We start from the raw sequence: 23,556 nt of genomic DNA, 5'->3' as shown, positions 1-23,556 counted from the left end.
TAATTCCTTAGGGGTGTGTTTCACTGGAGGTTTCAGAGGAAGGGCTGGATTCTGTTAGTGAACACACTGAAATGACCCAGTGTGCATGACCAATCAGGTTAATGGCTGATAATTACCACTACAACCATCAGGAACTGCACCCCAAGCTTTACAGCCCACAGGGCTGATCTGAACCTTCACCACAAGACTGCTCAAGCTGGAACACATGGAGGAATAACTTCATTATTCCTAAAAGGAAAAGGCAAAACCAAACCAGAATCCAAGAGCCTTTAGAAAACACCCACAATTCCTTTAATAAAACAGCCACTTGCTGTGCTCCTGTTGTTCCCAGCTTTACAGTGCGCCAGGCAAGTTTGGGAGGCAAACCGGGAAAATGAGGGGAGACAAAAAACCAACAGTTCCTCTGCAGCTTGCTTGATTTTCTGGATCCGCTCCCTGTCGTCAGCACTGAGTGCAGCAGGAGAACTCTCTGAGAGGCAGGAGCCTTCAGAAAGTGACAACCTTGGGTCGCTTGGGCTGCGCTCTCTGCGGTGCCGGCGTGGCCGCGACATCCTCGTGGTCCGCGCTCAGGCCGGGGGTCCAGCGCCCGACTGTCACCTGCTCTGCAGGGACACAGGACAGCAGTGCCAGGCCAGCCCTGCCCCTGCACGGCCTGGGCTGAGCCCCAGCAGGGCAGCACACCCAGCACTGGCTCATCAATGTTAACTGCAGCTGCTGAGTGGCCTCCTCCGAGAACACAGCCGGCGATTTACTGGGTCACCCCTCACTGTCCCCAGGTGAGACCCCATCTGCAGAGCTGCCCAACCCCCTGGGGCTGCTGTGGGGCAGGGCTGGGACCCCAAACCCTGTGCTGGGCCCAGAGCCCAGAGCCCCGTGCTGGGCCCAGAGCCCAGAGCCCCATGCTGGGCCTGGAGCCCAGAGCCCCGTGCTGGGCCCAGCCCAGCGTGGGCAGCAGGGCAGGGGCGATTCTGCCCCTCTGCCCATGGGGAATGCCACAGGAGCCCACATCAGGCTCTGGGCACTGAGGCTGGCCCAATCTGCCTGAGGAAACTGGAATCTGCAGTGCCTGAATGTCTTTGCCAGCTTTCACCTGTCCTCCTGTACCTGAACATCACCTGCACAATGTACACTTGATCTTAAATATCACAATTCTCACAATTCCTGCCAATGGTGTCACAGTTCCAAGTAACTCGACTGCTTTTAACCAGCACTGCTAGTTTTGAAAGAAGTCCCTTGGGAAAATAAACAGCCCTACAGTCCTCATAATGGATGCTAAACTTGCCATGATAAGGTAGAAAAAAAACTACCTACAGGCTTCTAAAACATCAGTCACTCAAGTGGGTACAGCCTTGCTACTTGCAAAAGAGTTTGGGGAAATTTCAGAGTCTTTTGGTGTCATAAACTTCTGTCATACCAATTCAGACCGAATCTGACCCATCCTGAACTGGAAAAGCAGTACATACCTAGAATCCTACATATGGTCTCAGACCTAAAAATATCATTAATGTAGGATCAGATATAGAAAATGCCATAAATAATTCTTACACAAATTTCACCAAAGTGGATTATGAAGTGGCACAATAACTAAGTGTCATAGAAACAAAGTAGAAAAATGCACAAGTGTGTCACCACTCCAGTAACAGGATCATTCTTCAAACCCTTTTTGGATGCTTTGCCTCCTGTAGGACAAGTGGGGGTTTGGGGTACCTAAATTAATTTTTCCACCCACATGGATAGCTGAGGAACACGTAAGGAAGCAGTCCATTAGCTGTGAATCCAGCTGGACAGATCTTCCTTGTCCCTTCAGGGTGCCTGACACACCTGCCTGCACACACCACCACCCTGCACCTGGCACTGGGCTCAGCTCCACCACTCCACACTGAAATCTGCAAAAAGCAGCAGCCAGCTCTGCTGTACAGCTGCCAGACTGTGAACAGCAGCACAGTTACTGGCCAAAAAAAACCCCAACCAGATTATTTCATATGGCCTTCAGATACACAAAAGATGAACTTTCTGCTTAAAAAAAGAATTGTCTTAGTTTTGCACTGCAACTTGCTGCCTCCTTCACACCCTCCCTGTTGCTGTCCCAACAAAAGGTCACCTCTGCCCTCTTCCAAGCCTTTTCCCTGACCAGAGCCATGCAGAGCAGCAGCTGAACCCTGCTGGACCCACAGCCACCCCACAGCCCTGCAGCTCACCTGCATTCTGCTTCTCCGGGCAGTCTTTTTTGAAGTGCTCCACTGAGCCACACAGTTTGCAGCCCCCACCTGTTCACACAGAAAGTTGTTACTCATCTGAGGGGAAAAAACACCATAAAACACCCCAAAAACACCCAACCAAACACCCTTCCTGTGTCTGTGAGGGACAGAGCTGTTTGGGGTCACACTGTGCTGTACAGCACCACACACCACGCATTCCAGCCACTGCTCACTGGGCATTTCTGATTTGCTGGAAGCTCTATTTTTGAGAAACAGGCTGAATTCTGCTGAAATCCACACTCAAATGAACTTATAAAATTGACAGGGGCTCCTGAGAGGCAGGTAATCCAAGTGCAGGCACTGAGATGTGAAATTCTACACAACACAAAATCCCAGAATACAAACACTTGAAAGCAAGGTGATTTTTGTTCCACTGCAGCTGTGCTGCAAGATCACCCTCTGGAGTTTGCCAAGGCCCCACATTTGTGCTGGGAAACACCAGAATGCTGGTTGTTGGAGCCAATGGAGGAGTGAAATCTTCAAAGTTAGACCCCATTTCTCATTACTCAGACTGAAGATGCTCTTCCTTTAGTGACAGCCTGTGTTTTGTAATTTCCAGAATTTTAAGCTACTGTGTGGGAATGTTCCTACCACCTACTTGGGTGCATGTAAAATACACACTGCCTAATTCACACGGGATTTTGTTCCTTTGTTCTGATGCTGAGGCACAAGCGAAGTCTCACACTTTGCACCTCATCCTGTCATTTAATACTAAACCTACCCTTAAAACAGAAATCTCCAGGTAATTAATTTGACAATGAATTCCCCAGAATCACTCTGCTTTCACTGAAAGATACACAGGAATTCCTTTTAGCCGCATTCTCATTCTCTTGCAGAGTTACTTTGCTTTGTGTCAGGTAGGAAGGACACAGAAATTTAAATTTTACTAAATTTAGTGAATCAGAACACTCACCTTCAGCATACAACCCCTTGGGATTATCCGGACACGACCTTGACAGATGTCCCATCTCACCACAGATGAAACACTTTGCATATGGAAATGGCCCTGCAAAATTCCACAACAGGGTTTATGGTCCACATCAAAACCCTGGTGAAGCCACAGACCCAACACAGTGCAATGACAACACTTTAATCACTTCATGCAACAAATTACTGCCAGGCTCCCTGTTAATACTGCAAAACTTCAATTTCTAGCACACAAAGCTCCAGGGTCAGCACTCAGACAATTCAGAGCCAAGCACTTCACAACAGCAAAAATTCCTGAGACCCACCAGCAGCTGGGTCCACCTTGGCTCTGCATTTGCTGAGGTCGTGCTCCGTGGATCCGCAGCGGTAGCAAATCCCCGTCCCCATGTCCTGGCTCTCCAGCACTGCAGGACAATCAGCCACGCCGTGGCCAGGTTCTCTGCAGTGGAAACACACCTTGGAAGAGGAAAATCCAGTGATGAATTCTGTGAGTGGCACTCAAAACCTGGAAATCCCAGCCTCACGGGGCCTGTAGAGCAAACACCATTTTGTCCCCAGGAAAAAGCAGCCAGGAAGAGACTTTATGCTCTGCCAGCAAACCACATTATCATGGGTACTTTTCTCCTTTAACCAGCAACACGCAGTTTGATGAATCGCGCATTGAAATTGCAGGAGTTAGTTTCACCCAGGAACCAAGAGGGGCTGGGGAATCCTCAAAGGGGCAGGGGGAACAGTGCTGAGCCAGCAAAGCCACGCTAAAGGCTACAGCTGGGACTGAAAGCCACCTTTTGTTCCAAACTTCACATCTTTCACCTGAAGCACGGTGTGCCTGTGGCAGGGGAGGGCTGAGCTCTTACTGAGTCCCACCACAGGGGGGGAGAGAGAGACCTGTACCTCTTTTAACAGCGTTGTGGGAAAATGACTGGGGGTTAAAAGGGGAAATTTCAGGGGAAAATACAGTGTCTACTCCTTGGATGGGACCCCCCCCACGGAGCATAATCCAGGCAGGACTAACAGGAGCGTGGAGCAGGGCAGAGACCCCACAGCCCTGCCAAAATCCTTGCAGAGGAAGGAACCTTGCAGCTGATCAGCCACCCAGCAGCTGAAAGGCAAGGGAGATAAAGGAGGATGTCCAGTGGGATCAACAGCTGGGGTGAAATCCCTGCCTTTGGACTGACCACATCCCAGCCCAGGGTTACCCTGAGCGACCCACTCCCCAGGTACGACCACCCCTAACTAAGATGTGTGGCTGAAGTCACTGAATCTCCACCTAACAGTAAATAAACGGTATAAAAGTGGGTTAGGAGCAGGGAGAAGTTTGGGAAGACTCCATGGTAATCTGTGGGATCAGCTGAACCTACTGTCTCTTCCCCACAGAGTGAGGACTGTGCTCTGTGTGAGCTTTACTAGGAGTTAGAGCTTGTAATTGTATTGCTTTGATTAGATTACTTTGGACAGGCTATCACCGGCATCCCCCCAGCCTTAACCCGACACATTTTTATTACAAAGGGTGTAACCGTGCTCACTGTTCATGCCAGCTGACACACTATCCATCGCTGGGCAGAAAGGGTTTCTCCCTTTATTCCCGTGTCTGCAGGGCAGGGCTCACCATGGCGTTCTTCTTCCTCTCCTGCCTCCTCAGCCTCCTGCTCTCCCGCCGCCTGTCCTTCCTCCGCGCCTCCTCCTCCTCCTGCTGCTGCTCCCCGCGGTGTGCCGCGAACCCGTTCACGTCCTGGTTCTCGTACTCCTTCTTCCTCCTCCTGCTCCGGGCTGGCGGCGGCGGCTCCGGCTCCGCGCCCGGCGCCAGCTGCTCCCAAGGGGTGGCGGACAGAGCCCGGGCCCCGGGCGGGGCGCTGCGCCGGGCCCAGCGGGTCATGGCCCGGCTCCGGCACCGGCAAAGGCCCCGGAAAAGGCTCCGGCACGGCCAAGCCGCGCACGGTGATGACGGACGGGAAGAGGAGGAGCGGGCGCCGGGGCAGGCGGAGCGGGGAGCTGGGCGGAAGGCGGTGCGTGAGGGGCTGTGGGGAACCCGCCATGTCAGGGACACCTCGCAGTGTCCCAGTGTCCAGCCTGGCCTTGGGCAGTGCCAGGGATGCAGGGGCAGCCCCAGCTGCTCTGGGCACCCTGTGCCAGGGCCTGCCCACCCTGCCAGGGAACAATTCCTCATTGCCAAGATCCCAGCCAGCCCTGCCCTCTGGCACTGGCAGCCATTGCCCGGCTGCTGTCCCTGCAGCCCTTGGCAATTGTCTGTGTCCATCTTTGCTGCGGCCCCTTCAGGCCCTGCCAGGCCACCCTGAGCTCAGGCCAAAGCTTCTCCTGCCCAGGTGAGCAATGGCAGCTGTGCCAGCCTTGGCTGCCGGCAGAGCTGCTCCATCCCTCTGCCCGTGCTGGAGCCTCCTCTGGCCTGGCTGCAGCAGCTCCAGCTCCTTGTTGGGCTGGCCCAGGGCTGGGGCAGCTCTGCAGGTGGGCTCTGACTGAGGGGCAGAGGGGCAGAATCGCCCCTGCCCTGCTGCCCACGCTGGGCTGGGCCCAGCACGGGGCTCTGGGCTCTGGGCCCAGCACGGGGCTCTGGGCTCTGGGCCCAGCACAGGGCTCTGGGCTCCGGGCCCAGCACGGGGCTCGGGGCTCTGGGCTCCAGGCCCATCACAGGCTTTGGGGTCCCAGCCCTGCCCAGGCTTGGGGGTCCCAGCCCTGCCCCACAGCAGCCCCAGGGCTCCTCCAGGTCTGGGCAGCTCTGCAGGTGGGGTCTCACCTGGGGACAGTGAGGGGTGACCCGGTAAATCGCCGGCTTTGTTCTCAGAGGAGGCCACTCAGCAGCTGAAATTAATGTTGATAAGCCAAATAATGCTTCCCTCTTGCCTCAAGTTAGGCTACTGCATCTTGCGTTTTTAGCATTTCACTGGATCCCCATTGTGAAAAACGTCAGTCACTTGTTTTTAAAATTTTAAAAGTTTAATAGTAATAAAATGGTTATAAACATAGCAATACAATTAGAGTAATAATAATTTGGACAAATTGAATTAGGACAATATGAGACAATAGAGACAAAGAGTTGCAGACGTCCGGTACCTTTTCTGGGCAGCACGAACACGAAAAAGAACCCTGGTTAACAGAGGATTAACCCTTAAAAACAACAGCCTGTTGCACATTCATACATTTCATACATGATGCATCAATTCCATTCCAACACAGGATTCTGTCTGGGCAGTGTCAGCTGCTTCCTCTGAATCCTGACGGTGTCTCCAGGCCTGAGCAGGCAGGAAGAAGTTCATTTCTCCTGATAATGGAGCAATAAATTCCCTTTCTCTGAAAGATTCAGGTGTCCTGTGGCTGCTATCTCAGTGCCAATCCTTTCTTTAAAAAAAGTATCCTACATAGCATACTTTCTATTTTAACATTTTGTTATAACCTAGAATTATATTTAACACACTACTTAAGAGAATTAACACAGCATTACTTTCTAATACAACACATATAATATTCATTTTAATATTTGCGGAAAGCCAATCATAAAATATGCATTTTTCACACCCATGACGCTTCCTGGTTGGTGTTATAAAGGTATATGCATTATACATACGCTATATAAAACATATAATGAATATTACACTTCCTCAAGTAGTTATCCCGAACACTTGGGTTTCCCTAGAGGAACTGGCGGATTTTGCCGATTTTCCGGGGTTTTGAGCCCACTAGAGGGAGGTGTGCACCAAGAGTTCTCTACACTGCACCGCTGCCGGGCAGGACGAGCACGCGTTTAAGAGCAATTAGCCCTGACTGCAGATAAAAAAAACAAAACTTATGAATGCCGCTTAAAAGTCAGGAAATAAAACCAGATGGGACCGGTATGTCTTCTTAAAATTAAAAACACCTCCTTTGCTGGTGTAGTTGCAGCTCAGCCACAGCATGAGGTCCCCATTGCTCCTGCAACTTGCTTTCTTTCTGCTTTGATGGAGTCCTGAATGTGCTGTCCTGTCTTTCCCAGCCTGGAATTTTATATGTGTGTGTATCTAGGCAGGATCAGCCACCCTTAAGATCCAGCTTTGCGGGCAGTGAAAAAGGGTGTTTACCACCTTCCTGCTCCATCAGCCAGACAGCATTTACCTCCAGTGTCACTTTTTTGGCAGAGGCCACACCTGTTTAAATTTGCACTGCTGTGGGATTTGTTCCAGGTTGACATTACTGCTCTGGGAGCTCCCCAGGTGAGTTATGAGCAAGCCAGCAGCAGTGCAAATAATTGTAACTTCTTTTTTTTTTTATTAATTTTTAAAAACTTCCCTAAGAAACAGTGAATTTTCTGAACGCAGCACAGTGTTCCTACATTCATAATCCTCATACCCCAAACAGGAGGTTTTGTCTGCTGAAGGGGGGTACCAGAGGCTGTGCTTGCACACACACACAACTGAGGTTATCTTTGTTCACTCTTTTTTGCCTGTGTGGTTTGGGTAGTTAATATTACCAGAGTGTCAGGGTGACATTTTCCTGGTTGTTTTAATTTGAATGTAAGCCCAGGGAGAGAAAGGGAAATTTGGCCCCATTCCCTCTTAAATTCTGTTACGTCTGCAATAATCTGAGGCTCCTGTGCAGGTGGTTCACTTTGATTTATTCTCCATAAGATGAACAGATGGCTTAGCATTTACTGCTCTGCCTTCTTGTCAGTGTTAAATGATTACCTGTGCTATATTTATAATCTTAAATATTTATGGGATTTTGATGGCTATAACCAGGGCAGCATCCCCTTCAGTGAGCCTGCTCGGCTGACCAGCCCTGGATGTCATTTCCACCAGCCTGTGTTGCTCACAGCTGTGACCCCTTCAGGATGTTCAACAACCATATCTTAATAAGTTGCTCCATTAACTTTTGTTGCTGGGTCAACTCAGATATGTGTTGCTTTATGTTCAGGGGAATGTTTAAGTGCCTGGATGAACTGAAGCCTTTGAAGGTTAAGGTCTGTGGTCAGTTATTTTATTTGGCTGTTTTCCACTGCAAAGCTGCTGTTTGTTATTTTTGTATCAAAATGACAGTCTGAGAAACTGTCTCAAGTTGGAATGCTAGACATTTACTGTCAGGATAGCACAATAATTTTTCCCTGATTTTAGCTTTGGTGGCTGCCTGTTGAGCATAAAACACTGTTCTCTCACGGGAGAATGTGATTTTGTTTTTTCCAGAAACCCACAGTGAGGAGATGAATGAATTTAAACTGGATTTGCACAGCACTTGGCTTAAGCTTGTGTCTTCAGATCACAAAGTTGTAATTTCTAGGGTTGAAGGTATGGATGAACAAAGGAGGACTGGGTTACCCTCTTGTGTTTGGATACAGTCCTTTTCTGCAGGATTGACTGTATTTTGGACAACTGCTGCATTTCACAGGGAAAAGGAGAAGTAACAGGTTGAAACTGCAGGGAGCAGCAGAGGTGCAGATTCCTTGTCATAGGGACCAGCAAGGGAGAATGCTCTAGTCTTTTCAGTCTTATTAATTTCTTATATTCCTCTTGGTCAAGAAAAGGATAAATTCCTTATTTCTTCAGAAAAATAAAAATAAATACAAATAATTTTTGTAAAAAGCCAGTAGTTCATGCAGTTATGGCCAAGTACCAGGCAGATTGTCAGTAATTTCAAAGCCCAAATGCTGGTTCAGAAAGCAGAGCATTAAACTGGAATGAGAGAATGAGAGCTAAGACAGATACCTCTTAAAGGTGTACACTGAAAACTTACAGCATATTCAGAATAGAATAGACATAAAATAGATAAAAATTGACTGGCATAATTTATCAGCTTTCTTTCCTCTTTCTTTCCTCTCTGCTGGGTCCACCTAAGTTCCCTGAACAGCGGGTAGATTAAAAAAATACTTTCCTTACCCTTGTTCACTGATAGACTTATTACTGTAATATAGCTGATATTTTCTCATTAGGAGCTCTATATTTGTGTGTAGTAATTAAGAGTGAATTAAAAATGTGGTATCAGTCATCAGCACTAGGCTGGGCAGTAGGTGACTCTGTGCCCTCTTGGGAGATTTGGCTTGGTAGGGCTTCTGTGCCATATGCAGAGCATTTTGGTGTCTCCCACAGGCATTTCTGCAGGCAAAAGGAGTGATTGTTTAAGTCTTTAGTCTTTTAATTAAACCTTAGGCTGAAGGCAGACTATAAGAGGCATTGCAGGAGAGAGATGAGCATGCAGCTCTTAAATTGCATTCCAGCGAATCTCATTAGTAAAGTAATTCTGCATATAAATATTAGCTGTAACTCATTCCTGATGTTATCTGCTCCCTCTTGGTTTTGATGTTTCCAGAGGAACACTTCATCAGTTGTGCTGCAGGAGTGACAGAGTCATGAACCTGCCGAGCCCATTGTCAGTTTTCCTTGGGGCAGCCAAGGATTTCAGGTGTGAAGTGTCTCATGTGAGATCAGGTACTCCTGCTGCTGCTACAGACTTGACAGACTGGTTTGGGTTGGGAGGGACCCTAAATCCCACCATGCCACCCCTGCCATGGCAGGGACACCTTCTGTGGGAATCCACAAAATCAGAGGGGTTTGGGAAAGCTGCAAAATGCAGGCCCCAGAGACAGCAGAACTGTGATTGGAGCTAAGCAGCAGCCATGAGATTGGGCAGCAGAAAAATTATGTAAAAAGTAGAAAAGGACAAATAGAGCAATGGTCTGTGTATTAATGCTTGTCTAGAATAACTCCCTAAGCTACAGAAAGTTTATCTAGCAAGATATTAGGAAGTTAAAGCTTAATAATGGAGCTCTGTGCATTGTGTTTGAAGGCTCACAAGCAGGTATTGTATTTGAAATAAGCAAGCATTGTTTAACCACAGGTACCTGTGCTTACAGTGATTGGACAGAACTACTGTCAATATAGAATATTTACTGTACAGATATAAACTCTGTCAATGTGCTTTTGCTTTGTGGGATTGGCCAAAAAACTCCTAGAGTGAGTTGTGACATTGAGTTCTGTGTCTGCTGCCTGGGATGTGAGCTGGTGGCATCTTCCCATTGCCATGGCCATGGAATGGGGCTGATGCTGGGAAATCAAACAGCTCCAGGCACGTTCCCAGCAGCCCTGTCCTGTTTGGGGTTTGTGCACAGACCCTGGCCAGCAACACTTCCCACTGTCCCAGTGTCCAGCCTGGCCTTGGGCAGTGCCAGGGGTGCAGGGGCAGCTCCAGCTGCTCTGGGCACCCTGTGCCAGGGCCTGCCAGGGAACAGTTCCTTCTTAACATCTCATCTCAAGTGGCTGTTTTCTCTGGTCTTGTAATGGGAAATTCCTGCCCAGTTCTCACCCTTCATGAACTGCCTAATGGAGCACAGGTGGGCTTTGATGCATTTGGGCTTTGATGGAGCTTGACCTGAGAGATTATTTGTGCTGATCCTTAGCTGCTTTGTCAAGAGCATTAGAGAAGTGCTTGAGGCATGGCACATAGCTCCTGGGGCACTTAATAAAATAAATTTCAAAGATTTATAGAGAATCAGAGTCTATCAGCAAAGAGTTTTATTGGCAGAAAAGGGTCTCAGGAGTGCAGTACTTGTGGCGTGGGGAAAATAAAAATGAGAAACAAGGAGTAACATTTTATGTCAAGAGTTAGTGCACAACCCCAGCTTTTGAACCTTCTTTAATATTTTCTTGTTGAGTCATTATCTGTATGCTTTTCTTCCTTTGTGTGGGCACAAAGCCTTTCAGGTTGTTTGTTTCCTGCTGCAGGAGAACATACTGAACTTGTGGTGCTCTGCTCCACACGGATAAGTTCATTCTCCTGAGCAGACCCCTGTGGAGCAGAGCAGCAGCCACCCTCCAGCTGCCCCTGAAGGCCCCGAGGGGCACAGACCCTGCTCCCCACACCCCATCCCCAGGGTGGGCTCCACTCAGAGGAGAAGGGGCTCCAAGCACACAGAAAACTGCCCTGAGCATTGTCACGAGGGAGTGGGACTGAGCAAAGACATCCTGCACTGACTTGTCACTGTCCAAGTTTAATTTAAAATATTAATTAGGGATGTGGCATGAAGAATGAAAACACACCATTCATGTGAGGCAGGTGAGTTGATCTTGCTGGCTGTATAGAGATCATGGAGAGAGAGAAAGGTCACAGAAGTGGAAAATGTGGGTGACAACAAGCCTCTGCAAAATAACCCATGTGAGGAGGAGTGTTTTGGTTGTGAGGGACATGCTTGGAAGCCACCAATGCAGAGAATGCCACAGTTGGAGCAGAGCAGGGAGAAAGTCATACCTGGGTGCCCCTATTTTGTGCAGACTCACAATTCCCTGTCTGGTGAGAGCACAGGATGGCCAGGGCATTGCTCTGGGTCATTTGCTGATCTCAGGCATTTTGCAGTGGTTGTTTCAGCCAGGGAGTCACACCTTTGTGTAGGCTGGGGGTCTGGAGGGGTTCTGTCCCAAAACACCCACCAATCCCACCCCAGCCCCAGTGTGGATCAGAACCTTGCTCCCTGAGTTCTGGGTGTCTCTGGGTCTGTTCCAACACTTGACCACCTTCACAGGGCAGAAGCCCTCTCCAATAAGTAACAGGAATTCCCAGTGTCCCATCCTGGGTGTGTTGCCTCCTGTTCTGTCTCTCTGCCCCCCAAGGAGAGCCTTGAGCCTGGTTTGAGTCTGCAGCCCTGCTGCAGACAGAGGTGGGCATCATTAGGATGCTCTCTTAGCCTTCTCCTGCCAGGCTGTGCCTCTGCTGGACCCCACGAGGTTTCCAGCAGCCCATTTCCACTGTGAAATGCTCTCTGAAGAGCAGCCCTGCTCTCCAGCTCTCATGTGGTACTGTCACAGACATCTTTTATGGAAAATCCTTTCCTTAGGATTTTTCCTCCTGAGAAGCTGAGAGGCCTCAGGAACAAAATGTAAACATTGATTATCTGCTGCTGTGGGATGCAACAGGTGCATCTGGGATTGGCTCATGTGGTTGTTTGTAATTAATGGCCAATCAGTCTTGGACTGTCTGAGAGTCACAAGATTCCTTTCCTTTCCTTTCCTTTCCTTTCCTTTCCTTTCCTTTCCTTTCCTTTCCTTTCCTTTCCTTTCCTTTCCTTTCCTTTCCTTTCCTTTCCTTTCCTTTCCTTTCCTTTCCTTTCCTTTCCTTTCTCCTTTCCTTCTGATGGAATCCTTTCTTCTATTCTTTTAGTACAGTTTTAATATATAATCTTTTAATATAAATATATATCATAAAACAATAAATCAGCCTTCTGAAACATGGAGCCAAGATTCTCATCTCTTCCCTCATCCTGGGACCCCTGCAAACACCACATGGTACCATCAGTGGACTGGCTGGTGAGTGATGCACCTCATCCTCCAGGCTGTTAAAGGCACTGAAAGAGCCACCAGTCCCACATCAGCTCCTCAGGATTGCTGTTAGCAAGGGGCAGCCTGCTGGACATTGTGCTGCCATTTCCTCCATCAGCAGGAGAAAAGCAAAATACAGGCTAAAATCTGAGGACACTTGGCCCACAGCTGGATTTTGTGTTGACCTGAGAGTTTTGGAGGGCTAACAGTGGAGCCTTTCCAGTTTTGCTTATTTGCCTTCTATGTAAAATCAGCAATAGTCTGATTCCCTCCCCCAGAATTACTATTATTAACCACCATTTGGAAAGCCAGCAGCAAAATGCTAGGGAATGTGCCCAGCATAGATGAGGAAGTAACAGTAATCACATGGAAGCTCCAGCCTGCTCCACACTCAGCAGCTCTCCTTCTGAGCCAGCACACCCTGCTGCTGATTTTCAAGAGCAGCTAATTCACCATCTAGCTCTCAATTAGCTTCCAATTGTGACTTTTAGAAGTCTGTAGCCAGTTATGGGCCAGCTATCCAGCCACAGCTCTGCAGATATGACTCACCCAGGGACCTGCCTGGGAACTGGTGTTCTGGCTGTGAAGCACTGCGTTTCCATATGCAAAAAAAGCAGCAATCAGTGGGATTGTCAGCCCTTGCTGGCTTTTTCCTTTCCACTGTGCTGCTGAGCACATGGACCATGGTGAGCATGGAGATGTCCCTTGGCATGGCAGCACATCCTCAGGCACTCTGGGGAGTGGCAGCTGAGCCCTGTTACCTCTGAGGCTGAGAGCTGCAGGACGGGACTGGAGCTGGGCAGGTTTAGGTGAGATGCAGAATATCAGCAAACTGATCTGCCTGCTGGGTTTTGGGCCAGGTTGCTGCAGCCCAATGGGCACAGGGCAGAAATGAGCAGGATGGCATTGTAAATATGTCCACAAGTGCTGCATAGAATTAGAGATCTGTGCTTTTTCCACAGCTGAAGTGGTACTTTCCTTATCACCAGCCAAGGAAGGGAAGCAATCCCCAAAAAAGAGCATCCCAAGGTGGTTGTGTGGGTAAACCCCAATAAAGCTGCACCCAGAGCACTTTGTGCCAGTGCAGCCAGGCATGGAGGAGACCTGAGGTGTCAGGCAGTGTTTTATTACACAATGCATTTATACAGAGATGTACAGGGATGCCTTTCCATCACAAAGGCAGCCACGTTTGCCCTCAGCTGCGGCCATCACCAGCAACTTCATCTCCTGCCAAACTGAGGCAGGGGGGGTGGCACCTTGATGTCTTGGCCTCTTTCCAGTTTCTTCTCGCAGTCCACCAGGTAATTGACCCCGTCGATGACAATCTGGACTAGCTCCACCTACAACAACAAGAGGAGAGTTGTGGTACCAGAGGGTTTAGCTCATCTGTTAGTAGAAGAGTGGGAAGTTGGCTTGTGCTGTTACCACAGCAGACAAAGCTGAAAGTGAGGAGGGCCACAGACTTCACACCGCCTCTGGCTCAGGGAGTACACACTGTGCAAAGCCACAGTAATTCCCTTCTCCTGCTTGCCCTGAGCAGCAGAAACTTTCAGTTAGGTCCCTAAAGTTATTTCCACCAAAGTGTGCTCCCGGAGGAACAAACCAGCCAGGCAGAAGTCCCTATACAAGATGTTGAGGCAGGAGCTGAGGGACCTGTTTCAAACACGACCCCCGAGAGGGTGCAGGGCGTCGCTGAGCAGGGACACCTGGCCCCGAGTGTTCCCCACTCTGCACGAGGGTGAGGGCACAGAGCAGCTGTGCTGTCAGTGTTCAGCCCTGCCAGGCAGTGCCTTGTAGTAAACCCCACAGATTTAGGAAAAGCACCATGGAGGATATGAACAATAGGAATGCTGAAACAGCAAAAGAAAATTCCTGTTTCCCCGTTCTCTGCCCTTAACCTATCTCTGTAACCCTATAAGGCAATGTCATGTTAACCCCTTACCATTGGTCAAGCTTGGATCCTTTCCAACCCTATAAAAGAAGCATACTGTACCCCATTAGGGGAGAAAGAAGAAGAGCAGAGACCCTTCACGGACCTCCTCAAATAAAGCCATCTCCGTGGAACAGCCTGCGCCTTCTCCTTCTCCTCTCTCTCCATCTGCTGCAGCCTCCAGCCCGGGGCACCACTACCTAGCAAGCAGAGCTGAAATCCTGAGAGCTTGCAATCACTATAGAGCTGATAATCACCATGCTTGCTAGATGGTAGCCCTGCGGCATTGGCATGAGCGAGCCAGCCTCAGGCACCCAGTCCCTACTCAGGGACTGAGCTCCTGAGCCCTATCGCTCTGCTTTATAATAACGTCAATGAGAGGTTATTAGTGCCTGATGAAGCACTGAAGTCCTTGCTGTGTCTCCCCAGCTCCCAAGCCAAAGACACCCCATGCCTGCAGGACGTGTGAGCACAGAGGCGTGGCAGTGAATTGGGAGGGATGGTGGTGCAAGGGGAGCACAAAGGAGGCTGCTTGTCCTGGTTCACACCAGCCCTGGATGCTGCCCGGGGCTCAGGGTGGGTGTCCTTGGTGTGGCTGGGAGGGGGCTGAGGGGTGCTGAGGGGGCTCACAGAGCCCAGCTGTGTCCTTCCCCTGCAGTGGCCATGGCCCCGTGGGGAGCAGCCTGCCCATCCTGCCAGGCTCAGCACACAGAGCTCAGCACTCCTCAGTTCATGCCTTGGGATCCAGGTTTTACATTTTGTAGATCCTGTACTGCTTTAGTGTGTAATTCTAAACTCCATACCGTGTTTTCCCTACTGTTTTCCCATTTTATTCAGACAAAACAATTTCTCTCTAGGCCTGAAACTCAAGGACACCTTATTGTCTCAGATGAAAACAGCAGTGAATTGAGGGGGGTACACCTAGAGAAAATTACTTCATTACCTGAAGCTATAATTGGAGGATTAACCCCTGAAATGCAAATGGACCAAACTTTTACCTTTATGAAAAACTCATAAAGGTAAACCATCAACCACCTTGGTGTAGTCCATTGGAGGCTTCTGAAAGCCCAAACAAACTGTACCTTTTGAAGGCCTCTAATAAATAGCTGCTTTTCTTCCCTTACTCTTGTCTAGCCCCTGTTCTAGGCAGCCACTCCAAGCATCAGTGACACTGCCAAAGGTGGGATTCACCCCAGGCCCAGAGAAGCACTAAAATTCATAAAACTGTATGGGGGTGGTGGTGTCTTCATAACCTGTTTCAGCATTGCTGGAGAACACAAGGGGCCCTGTCCCCAGCAGACATTTAAGGACCACAGACCCTGTGTCACTCTGAGGCAGCAAGATAAAGCTGGTATTTCTTAATCTCCATGAAATACTTCATTAGCAACCTTTAATCACTGGCTTGTTGAAACCAAGTGTGAAGACTAAATCCCATTGTCTCTTTATTGTGGCAGTTGCTGATTTTCAAGGGATTTGTTTTTACTATAAAGCATTTCAGTGGCTTAGCAGTTTATTTTATTGTCTTTTACAGACTAGCTGTGTTGGGAATTCAGAGGTCTGAATTTGCAGCCTCCATAAGAAAACAAATTTCATATTAAGTTTGCATTGACCAGTAACTGAAACAGAGCTGGAATACAAAGAGTTTTATCTTGCACCTTTGGGAGCATAATTCAGTTCTGCAAACACATTTACCGCATAATGGCATTTATTTAATTATGTACTGAAAAAATTTATCCTATAATAAAACTTTTCTTATCCCCTTGGGTATGTCTTGTCTTGTTTAGATTTCATGAATCTCCAAGGTAGGGCTTGTGTCTTAGCTGTTGCCTTAATCCTTTGGATCCTTGCTATAGGAGGCACCACTGACTTCAGTGGAACTCTTCATGTAAGCAAAAATTTGTAGGTTTAGGCTGTCTGTCAGCAGGACTCAATTCATCATGCTGTGTAATCCTGTTTTTTGTTATTAATGTTACTTTAATATAAAACACACATGATGATGTCTCAGGTGTTAATAGGTGTGTTTGTCACTGGCTGTTTTGGCAAATAATACAGCTTAATAGTATTTCACTCTTATTTATTTTGTTTCCTGCTACTTATTTCATTCTGGATCCAAAGAGCCTGCATTAAACTTCAATGTTTGAAGTTTCCAGACCTGTGTCTCTGGCCATGGGGACATTCAGAGGCACATCTGGATCAGAGAGCAGTGGTCACCTGGCTGGGCTGTCCCCTTGGCAGGTGAGCCAGGAAGGGAGGGCACTGTGGGCTGGGTTAACATTGCTGTCACCCAGGGGCATTATCCCAGGGTTGTTTTTCTGTTATGAAAACCTGCCTAGAATGGGGCTGGCCCCAGGTCTTGGGCTGCAGCACCAGGACCAGCCTGCATCCATACCCAGCCTGCCACAGCCATGGGGTTTGGCTCAGTCTGAGCTGTGGCAGGAGCAGCAGCTCCCGGGCACGGCTGTTTCCCCCCATCCTCATTAGCTGTGCTCTTAGGAACTGCTCTGGCTCATGAAATCATTAAGCATGAAGCTGGAGTGAGGCGTGGGAGCCGAGCTGGCAGGAGGGGAGCAGCTGCTCCAGGCTGCAGGGTCATTTCCATGCTCTGGCACTACAAATGTTCCTTCTCTCTGAAATGGCTTTGCAGCAAACATCTGAGGTGCACCCACCTCACTGCAGCCTCTGCCCTACAGGGAAGGCTCAGGGCTCACTGTTAAATCTTTGCCCTGATTTCAGTCTCTGGTTTAAACACAGAGCTTAGGTTGCAATGAAAGATGGAAGCAGAAGTGTGTATTCTACCACCATCTGTTAAACCCAGGTGGGGCAGTGTTCTTTATCTCTCCCACAGCCAACCCTCCCTCCAGCAGATCTCTGCTGTTCATGGGCCATTCATTATTAATTACCTTCTGTCCATGGCCACTGAGTGTCCCTGCAGGGCTGATCCAATCCCACCATCCCATGGGGAGATGCTCCGCCCAGGGGAGGAGCCAAGCATTCCTACCTGGATCCAATCTGAGCTTTGGGACAGCCCAGCAGCCTTTGCCCAGTGCATTGCCAGAGGAGCAGCTTCTGCTGCCCTGCATGGCCAGAGGGAGCCCAGGCCCATCTGCAGCAGCCCTGGAGCTGCAGAGGAAAACTCCCCCCTTGTGCAGGATCCCTGCTCCAGCAGAGCCACAGCTGGCACTGCAGGAGGGCTGAGCCCCCATGGGATGGGGCTGTGCCACCCCCTGACACACAGGGGGACAGGGCCTGCTCTCACTCTGGCAGTGGTTTGTTTCTGTTGTTTGTACTATTTCATTTTTATTTTATTTTTCCTAGTACAGAACTGTTATTCCTACTCCCATATCTTTGCCTGAGAGCCCCTTAATTTCAAAACTATAACAATTCAGAGGGAGGGGGTTTGCATTTTCCATTTCAGGGGAGGCTCCTGCCTTCCTCAGCAGACACCTGGCTGTTCACACCAAGACCACACAGCTCTCTTGTCTGAGAGCCACAGAGAGGACAAGTGAAAACAGCCCCAGCTCCTCAGTCACTGTGGGGTGGCAGCTTTGTGCTGCTGTGTAACCCTGGAGGAAGTGTGTGACTCAGCACAACACCCTTCACCAGGACTTGCTTTAGTGCCTGAGTCCCTGTGTGGGTCAGGACCCCATGCCTGCTTCCTTCCAGCACCTGCATACCCTCATGGAGATCCTCAGCACATGTTTGTGCAGCTTGCTCAGGGCTGGGTTTTTTTCACTGCCAGGACAGGAGCATTTACCAAGCACTTCATGCGTGTTAACAGTTCTCCTTTCAGTCAGCATTTCCACTGGGCCAGATTCACGAGGAGTAAAAACTGCCACGGCTCCACTGAGCTCAGCAGAGGGAAAGTGGCCTGTACCAGTACAGATCTCAGCTAAAAAGCAGGGAGGAAGCTCTAAAGAGAAGGAAGCCCCAAGAGGAGCAGTTTACCTCAGAGCGCCCGAGGCGGTCCAGGTTGGAGATGTCGTAGATGTCAGCCACAGCTGCCGTGTCCACGCCGCCCGTGCCACGCTTCTGCAGCCGCAGGTTCTCCAGGATTTTGGAGAACCTGGGGTCCTGTCGGGAGAAACAGCCTTGAGTTTCCACTGTGCCTTCCAGTGTGTGTGTACTGAGTTCACTGCAATGCTGTGACCCTCACAGCGCTGCCACAAGCGCAGGCAGAGGTGGACAGCTCTCTCACTCCTTTGGTTACAGCCCCTCTCTGTGGCCTCCCACTAAGCAGATTGAATTCCACAACAAATGCAGCAATTTGCAGGATTACAGCATGCTCCTTTAGCCATGCACTATCCCCAGACCTTGTTACACACGTCCTTGTAATGTGCAGTTCCGTAAGCTCTCATTTCTCCTCTGCTCCCTTGCACCCCAGGAGAGCTGGCCCACGTCACACTTAAACCATGTCACATTTATGTCACTTTTGTCCCATTTCAGTGCCGTGTACCTTGCTGAGCCTGGGCAGCTTGACGTGGACCCCCGCGCGCAGCCCCGTGCCCAGGTTGGAGGGACAGGTCAGCACGTAGCCCAGGCGCTCGTTCCACATGAACTCCCAGCCCCGCTCCTTGATCAGCCTTTCCACCTGCGTGGGCACAGAAACAGAACAAAACGGGGCAGATTCACAGGTGTCTGATTGCCAGGTGCCAGTGGAGTGGCAGGAATTTACAGCTGGGTGCAGTCTGGTCTAGGTGTGATACAAATGTTTGCACTCCTCGGGTAAACAGAAGGATTTCCTCACCGCCTTCTCATGACTACTGATGTGGGAAATGGATTTATGGAGAGTTCTCAAAGCCTGACAGAAGGCTCACACAGTGTGCAAACCTTGGGACAATAAATGCTGGCTTAGAAATGCCATGGAAGGAATGGGCAGACATTGCTGAGAGAGAGAAATGGAGCTAGAAACAAGCTACAAAGGGTGGCCTTGCAAATCAGGCTGGATACTGTGGAGAAACAGAACTGTGAAAGATGCACTGTAGTGACACCCACGAGGGGTAGTTTTAGATAATTGGCTTTAAGGCATCTACAGCATGGTGTGGCCAAAGCTGACAGGCCAAGAAACTCTTACAGTGAATTGTAATTAGGAAATAGTTGGCTTCTGATTGTGATGGAGTGAATTATAACATCTGTATTGTCTCTCCCTTCAACTGAGACTGAAAATGGCATAGGAGTTTTGAAAACACCTCTCAGCTGCCCCATCTCTGGGTCAGGAAAAAAAGTATAATGCAAGAAATTATCTTGCAGGCTCTTGGTCATTTCACCAGAGAACTCCCTGTGGTGGTGTTTTGGTAAAGCCTTGGCCCATGGAGCCAAGTCTCCACTTAAGAGTTGTGGCCTTTGCCATTTGTTTATAACTCAGTAATTTTGAACCATGTTTGCAACACAGGACCCCAAAGGACTCAAACACTGTGAAGCAAACACAGGGACCTGAACATGGGTTTTGTGTTGTTTTCTAGCTGATGTCATGACTCCTTGAAGAGAGCACTTGGCCTCTTAAGTGCCACACTTCCATCATAAGGAGACAACACAGCTTGTAGGTAAGACTTCTCCTTTGTAGGTCTCTGACCAGAACTGACAGGAGAGTGAAATAATTACCTGCAGGAAAATCACAAGGCTCTCCTGCCCTTTGAATAACCTGGTACTCTGTTCACCCATCTGTGCTTGTGCAAACCCAGTACAATTTCAGTTCAGTTCTCATCTCCCCCTGAGGAGAACTGGATGCATAAACCAGCTCATGCTCACAGGACTCCTATGAATACAGCTGAACACTTCAGTCTGAAGGAGGATACAGAATAAATTACTCTCCTAGGATAATTTCTATGTTTTGTGAGGGTGACACAATGGATGGTGGGAAACTGGACCTGATTTGCTGCCCCAGACACCTGCTGAGGGCACAGCTCCCTAAAGCTGCCCCACCACTTTCCATGCCCATGTCCCCAGGCTGGCACGAGAGGCAAACCTGGGGACAGCACCTGGGGGCTGTGTCAGCACTTGTGCACTGCTGACTCTCACAGGTGTGCCTGGAAACCACCCTGGAAACTCTCAGTAACCACCTTGGTGCCAGCAGAGCATAAATCAGGTGGCTTTGTTTTTCTGGGCCCCAAAACCCACTGCAAACCCTAACTCTAACCCAAAGCACTCCAGGGATCCTTGACATTACCTGGGGGGCACAGTAAAGTTCTATTTCTCTGGTAAATCAACTTTTTTTTTTTTTTGTGCCAGAGCAGGTCAGAGGGCTGCACTGGGCCCAGACCCAACCTGAATCATACCTAGATCATCTGGGCAAAACTATTTTAACCCACACCCTGTCCCTGGAAGCCTGTTTTATCATCGTGATTAGCGAAACCCAAATAATACCCACGAGCCCTGACTATCAGTTCTTAGTATTTTAATCACAGACCCCCATATCTCCCCGAAATAGTGGGTCCTAAACCCTCAGTCCTGTGCACAACCTCAGCAGATTCCACTCTGCTCCCAGCCTCAGAAATAAGAGCCAGGAGGATGGGCCAAATAAAGTCTTCAATCAAGCAAATCAAACAACCCAAATAAATGGGTTTATGGGTTTAACCCATTTATGATTTCCCACAGTCTGCAGGCACAAAATGGAAAGAAAAGAAAGAAAAGAAAGAAAAGAAAGAAAAGAAAGAAGGTATATTGTGGCCTCTGGCCACAAAGGGCAGTGCACAACTTTCCCAGGCATTGAGAAGACCAGAGAAGATCAGAGAAAATAATGATGAACAATTCTTATCTTCCCTCGCTGCACCTGTTGCTGTGCACATGTGGAATGTGTTGTGGAGATTTGCTCACCAAAGGGTGGTTTCCTAATTAGACAATGGTGATGGTGTTTGGATTCAAGGACCAATTGGGTCCACCTGTATGGTGACTCTCTGAAAGGGCAAGGAGTTTCTTAATAATTGTGGTATAACAAAAGATTGATCAGCCTTCTGAGCATCATGGAGTCAATGCTAATTATTACCCAGCTGGGGACCTGCAACTACAGGATATTTATTTATTTTCCCCTACAAATCAGCTATTAATCTGCCCATGTTTCTTGCTTTAGCTGTGTTGATGTGGTTTGTTGCATGGACTGATGTGACTTCATTTCATTGCCCCTGGAGATGTTCAGCTCAGTGGGAACCACAGTGAGCAGGGGTGACAGCAGTGAACAAACAGGAATAATGAACTCACTGAGACACTACCTCTTTTAATCCACGGCAGAATCTTTCAAAGACACGCTTCATGTTGCCACCCTTCTCCATGGAGATCACCCTGGTGTGGTCCTCTTCATTAATCCAAATGAGAAATGTCTTCTCATTGTTGTGCCTAGTCAAGAGGGGAGAGAAAAAAATAAAATAATGTCTTTAAAAAGGCAAGCCCTGAGAAATAACTGTCAGCATCCTTAGTTTTATCACAGACTTCCCAAGCAGCAGAGATGTTAAACTGCCATAATGAAGCTGCTGTCTGGAGTGAGGGATTGGGGCTGGTTCCACCACTGGATCCCTCATGCATCCCCATGGCATTACAGGGCCTCTTGGGCACAGTGTGAGGAGAGTTTTGTGTCACATCATGCTGCCGTGGCCCTCCCTCAGGAGCACAGCTGGGGATGCAGCCAAGGGAGAAGCCAAGCTCTGCCCCCTCTGTCCTCAGGGAAGCTCTCAGAAAACCCAAACGCATGCTGTTGGGGGCCAAGTAATGTGCACTTAGTTAATTTGTAATTTAATTTAATTTTGTTCTCCCCTGCCTCAAACCCCAGTGTCCCTGGGAGCACTGGGTGTCTGCACCCTCCAGGGATGTGTCTGGGATCCTTCATAAGACTTCACTCTGTGCTTTCTGCTCAGCCAGAAAGGACAGAACCCCTGAACGCCCACTCCTGCCTCAAACAGGCAGTCAGGGCTGGCTTTGTCAGGTGCTGGGCCCCTTCTCCTGCTTTCTCCTCTGCTTGGCCAGTCTCCTACTACTGCCTTCCTGCCAGGGTCTCTGCTGCTCACAGTCACCCCGAGATGTGTTAGAGAGTCTCTGTTCCCAGACCAATGCTCAAAGAAGCAGTCAGGGCTCTGCATTTCTCAGTCTCAATGTTGTTTATTGTTCCTTATCTATAAAATTCTTTCTCCTGTCCTGCCCAGGCCCGCTCAGCAGGACAGTCAGAGACACTCTGCCTGCCCCAGGGCAGGGTTATCTTTTTATACTAAAAACTACCTGTACAATATTTACAGTCACTTTCCAATACCTGTCACCTGTGTTAGACACTGAGCTTCTACTCTAAACCAACCCAAAAGTGCCAACATCACCCAGGAGATGGGGGCCAAGAAGAAGAAGGAGAAAGGCTGGACATGCCCAGATCCCTCCATCTTTTCTCCTGAACCCCCATTCTAAAAACCCCAAAATCTACTTTTTGACCCATGATAAATTCACTGTCATTCTACCTAAAATGTTATGGCTTGCTGATCATCCTCTAAGGTTGGTAACTTGTCCCATGGGTCACAATCAAACCCACAGGGGCATCCTGGGCTCTGTGCCAGGGTCTCTGAGCCCCCTGGCAGGGTCTGGGCTGCTCAGGACAGACAGAGGGATGTCCTGGGTCCTGACACTTTCCTACAGCACGTAGAGGGTGATGGATGGCATCAGACTAATTGTGCCAGCAGTGAAATACCACCAGGTCTGAGGCACATGAAAGTGAAAGTTCAAGATCACTGAGAGCCTGACTGTCAGCTGGCCTTTTGCCACGTCTCCTTTTTCTTCTTGCAGTGGGAGCTGGCCAGTGCAATGCTGAGCAGGTGTAAACATCCTGTGTCCTGACACTGGGGTCAGCCCAGGTCCAGTCACCTCCTCCTCAGCCGTGCACTAATGCTGAGGGAGGGTTTTATAAATAGTCTGAGCTTGGCCTAACTCCCCTCCCCTTTTAGTTCAGCAAGTGTCCCCATTGCTGTCAGGACCATGCATTTAAACTGTGCCATTGCTGACAGGGCTGTTGGTGGAAATGGCCCTGCAGACCATGACAAGGACAGGATCATCAAAACCAAAATTATCTCCACAGTGTACACACTTTTTGACAGCAATTTCTTGCAAGAGAAAGGCAGATTTTCAAGATGTGGCTTACAGAAGTACTTTCCAATCACACTAATTTTTTCCTTCCATTCTCCCTGATATGTCA

At 49.0% G+C, this 23,556-nt stretch overlaps 2 protein-coding genes across 2 annotated transcripts in view; both read right to left on the bottom strand.

Moving 5' to 3' along the window:
* Nucleotides 1–268: 268 nt before the first annotated feature.
* On the bottom strand, nucleotides 269–5,140 carry ZCCHC9 (zinc finger CCHC-type containing 9). The gene is made up of 5 exons (XM_054651653.2): nucleotides 4,795–5,140; nucleotides 3,491–3,641; nucleotides 3,172–3,264; nucleotides 2,199–2,267; nucleotides 269–602 (listed from the first exon to the last, which is right to left on the bottom strand). Exons 1-5 carry the CDS (start codon nucleotides 5,059–5,061, stop codon nucleotides 487–489), a joined length of 696 nt encoding a protein of 231 aa, XP_054507628.2. The 5' UTR covers nucleotides 5,062–5,140; the 3' UTR covers nucleotides 269–486.
* Nucleotides 5,141–13,596: 8,456 nt separating this feature from the next.
* CKMT2 (creatine kinase, mitochondrial 2) overlaps nucleotides 13,597–23,556 on the bottom strand; it is a 28,218-nt gene continuing 18,258 nt past the window's right edge. Inside the window, exons 7-10 of the mRNA XM_054651652.2 lie at nucleotides 21,605–21,728; nucleotides 18,856–18,990; nucleotides 18,348–18,473; nucleotides 13,597–13,812 (exon numbers count right to left, since the gene is read on the bottom strand). Coding sequence (XP_054507627.1) covers nucleotides 13,693–13,812; nucleotides 18,348–18,473; nucleotides 18,856–18,990; nucleotides 21,605–21,728 — 505 coding nt within the window. The 3' untranslated portion in view covers nucleotides 13,597–13,692. The remainder of the gene's footprint in view (nucleotides 13,813–18,347; nucleotides 18,474–18,855; nucleotides 18,991–21,604; nucleotides 21,729–23,556) is intronic.

Source organism: Agelaius phoeniceus, chromosome Z, assembly GCF_051311805.1.
Source record: "Agelaius phoeniceus isolate bAgePho1 chromosome Z, bAgePho1.hap1, whole genome shotgun sequence".
Lineage (NCBI taxonomy): Eukaryota > Metazoa > Chordata > Aves > Passeriformes > Icteridae > Agelaius > Agelaius phoeniceus.
Note: the sequence above shows the minus strand (reverse complement) of the source record. Positions and strands in the feature narration are given on the sequence as shown.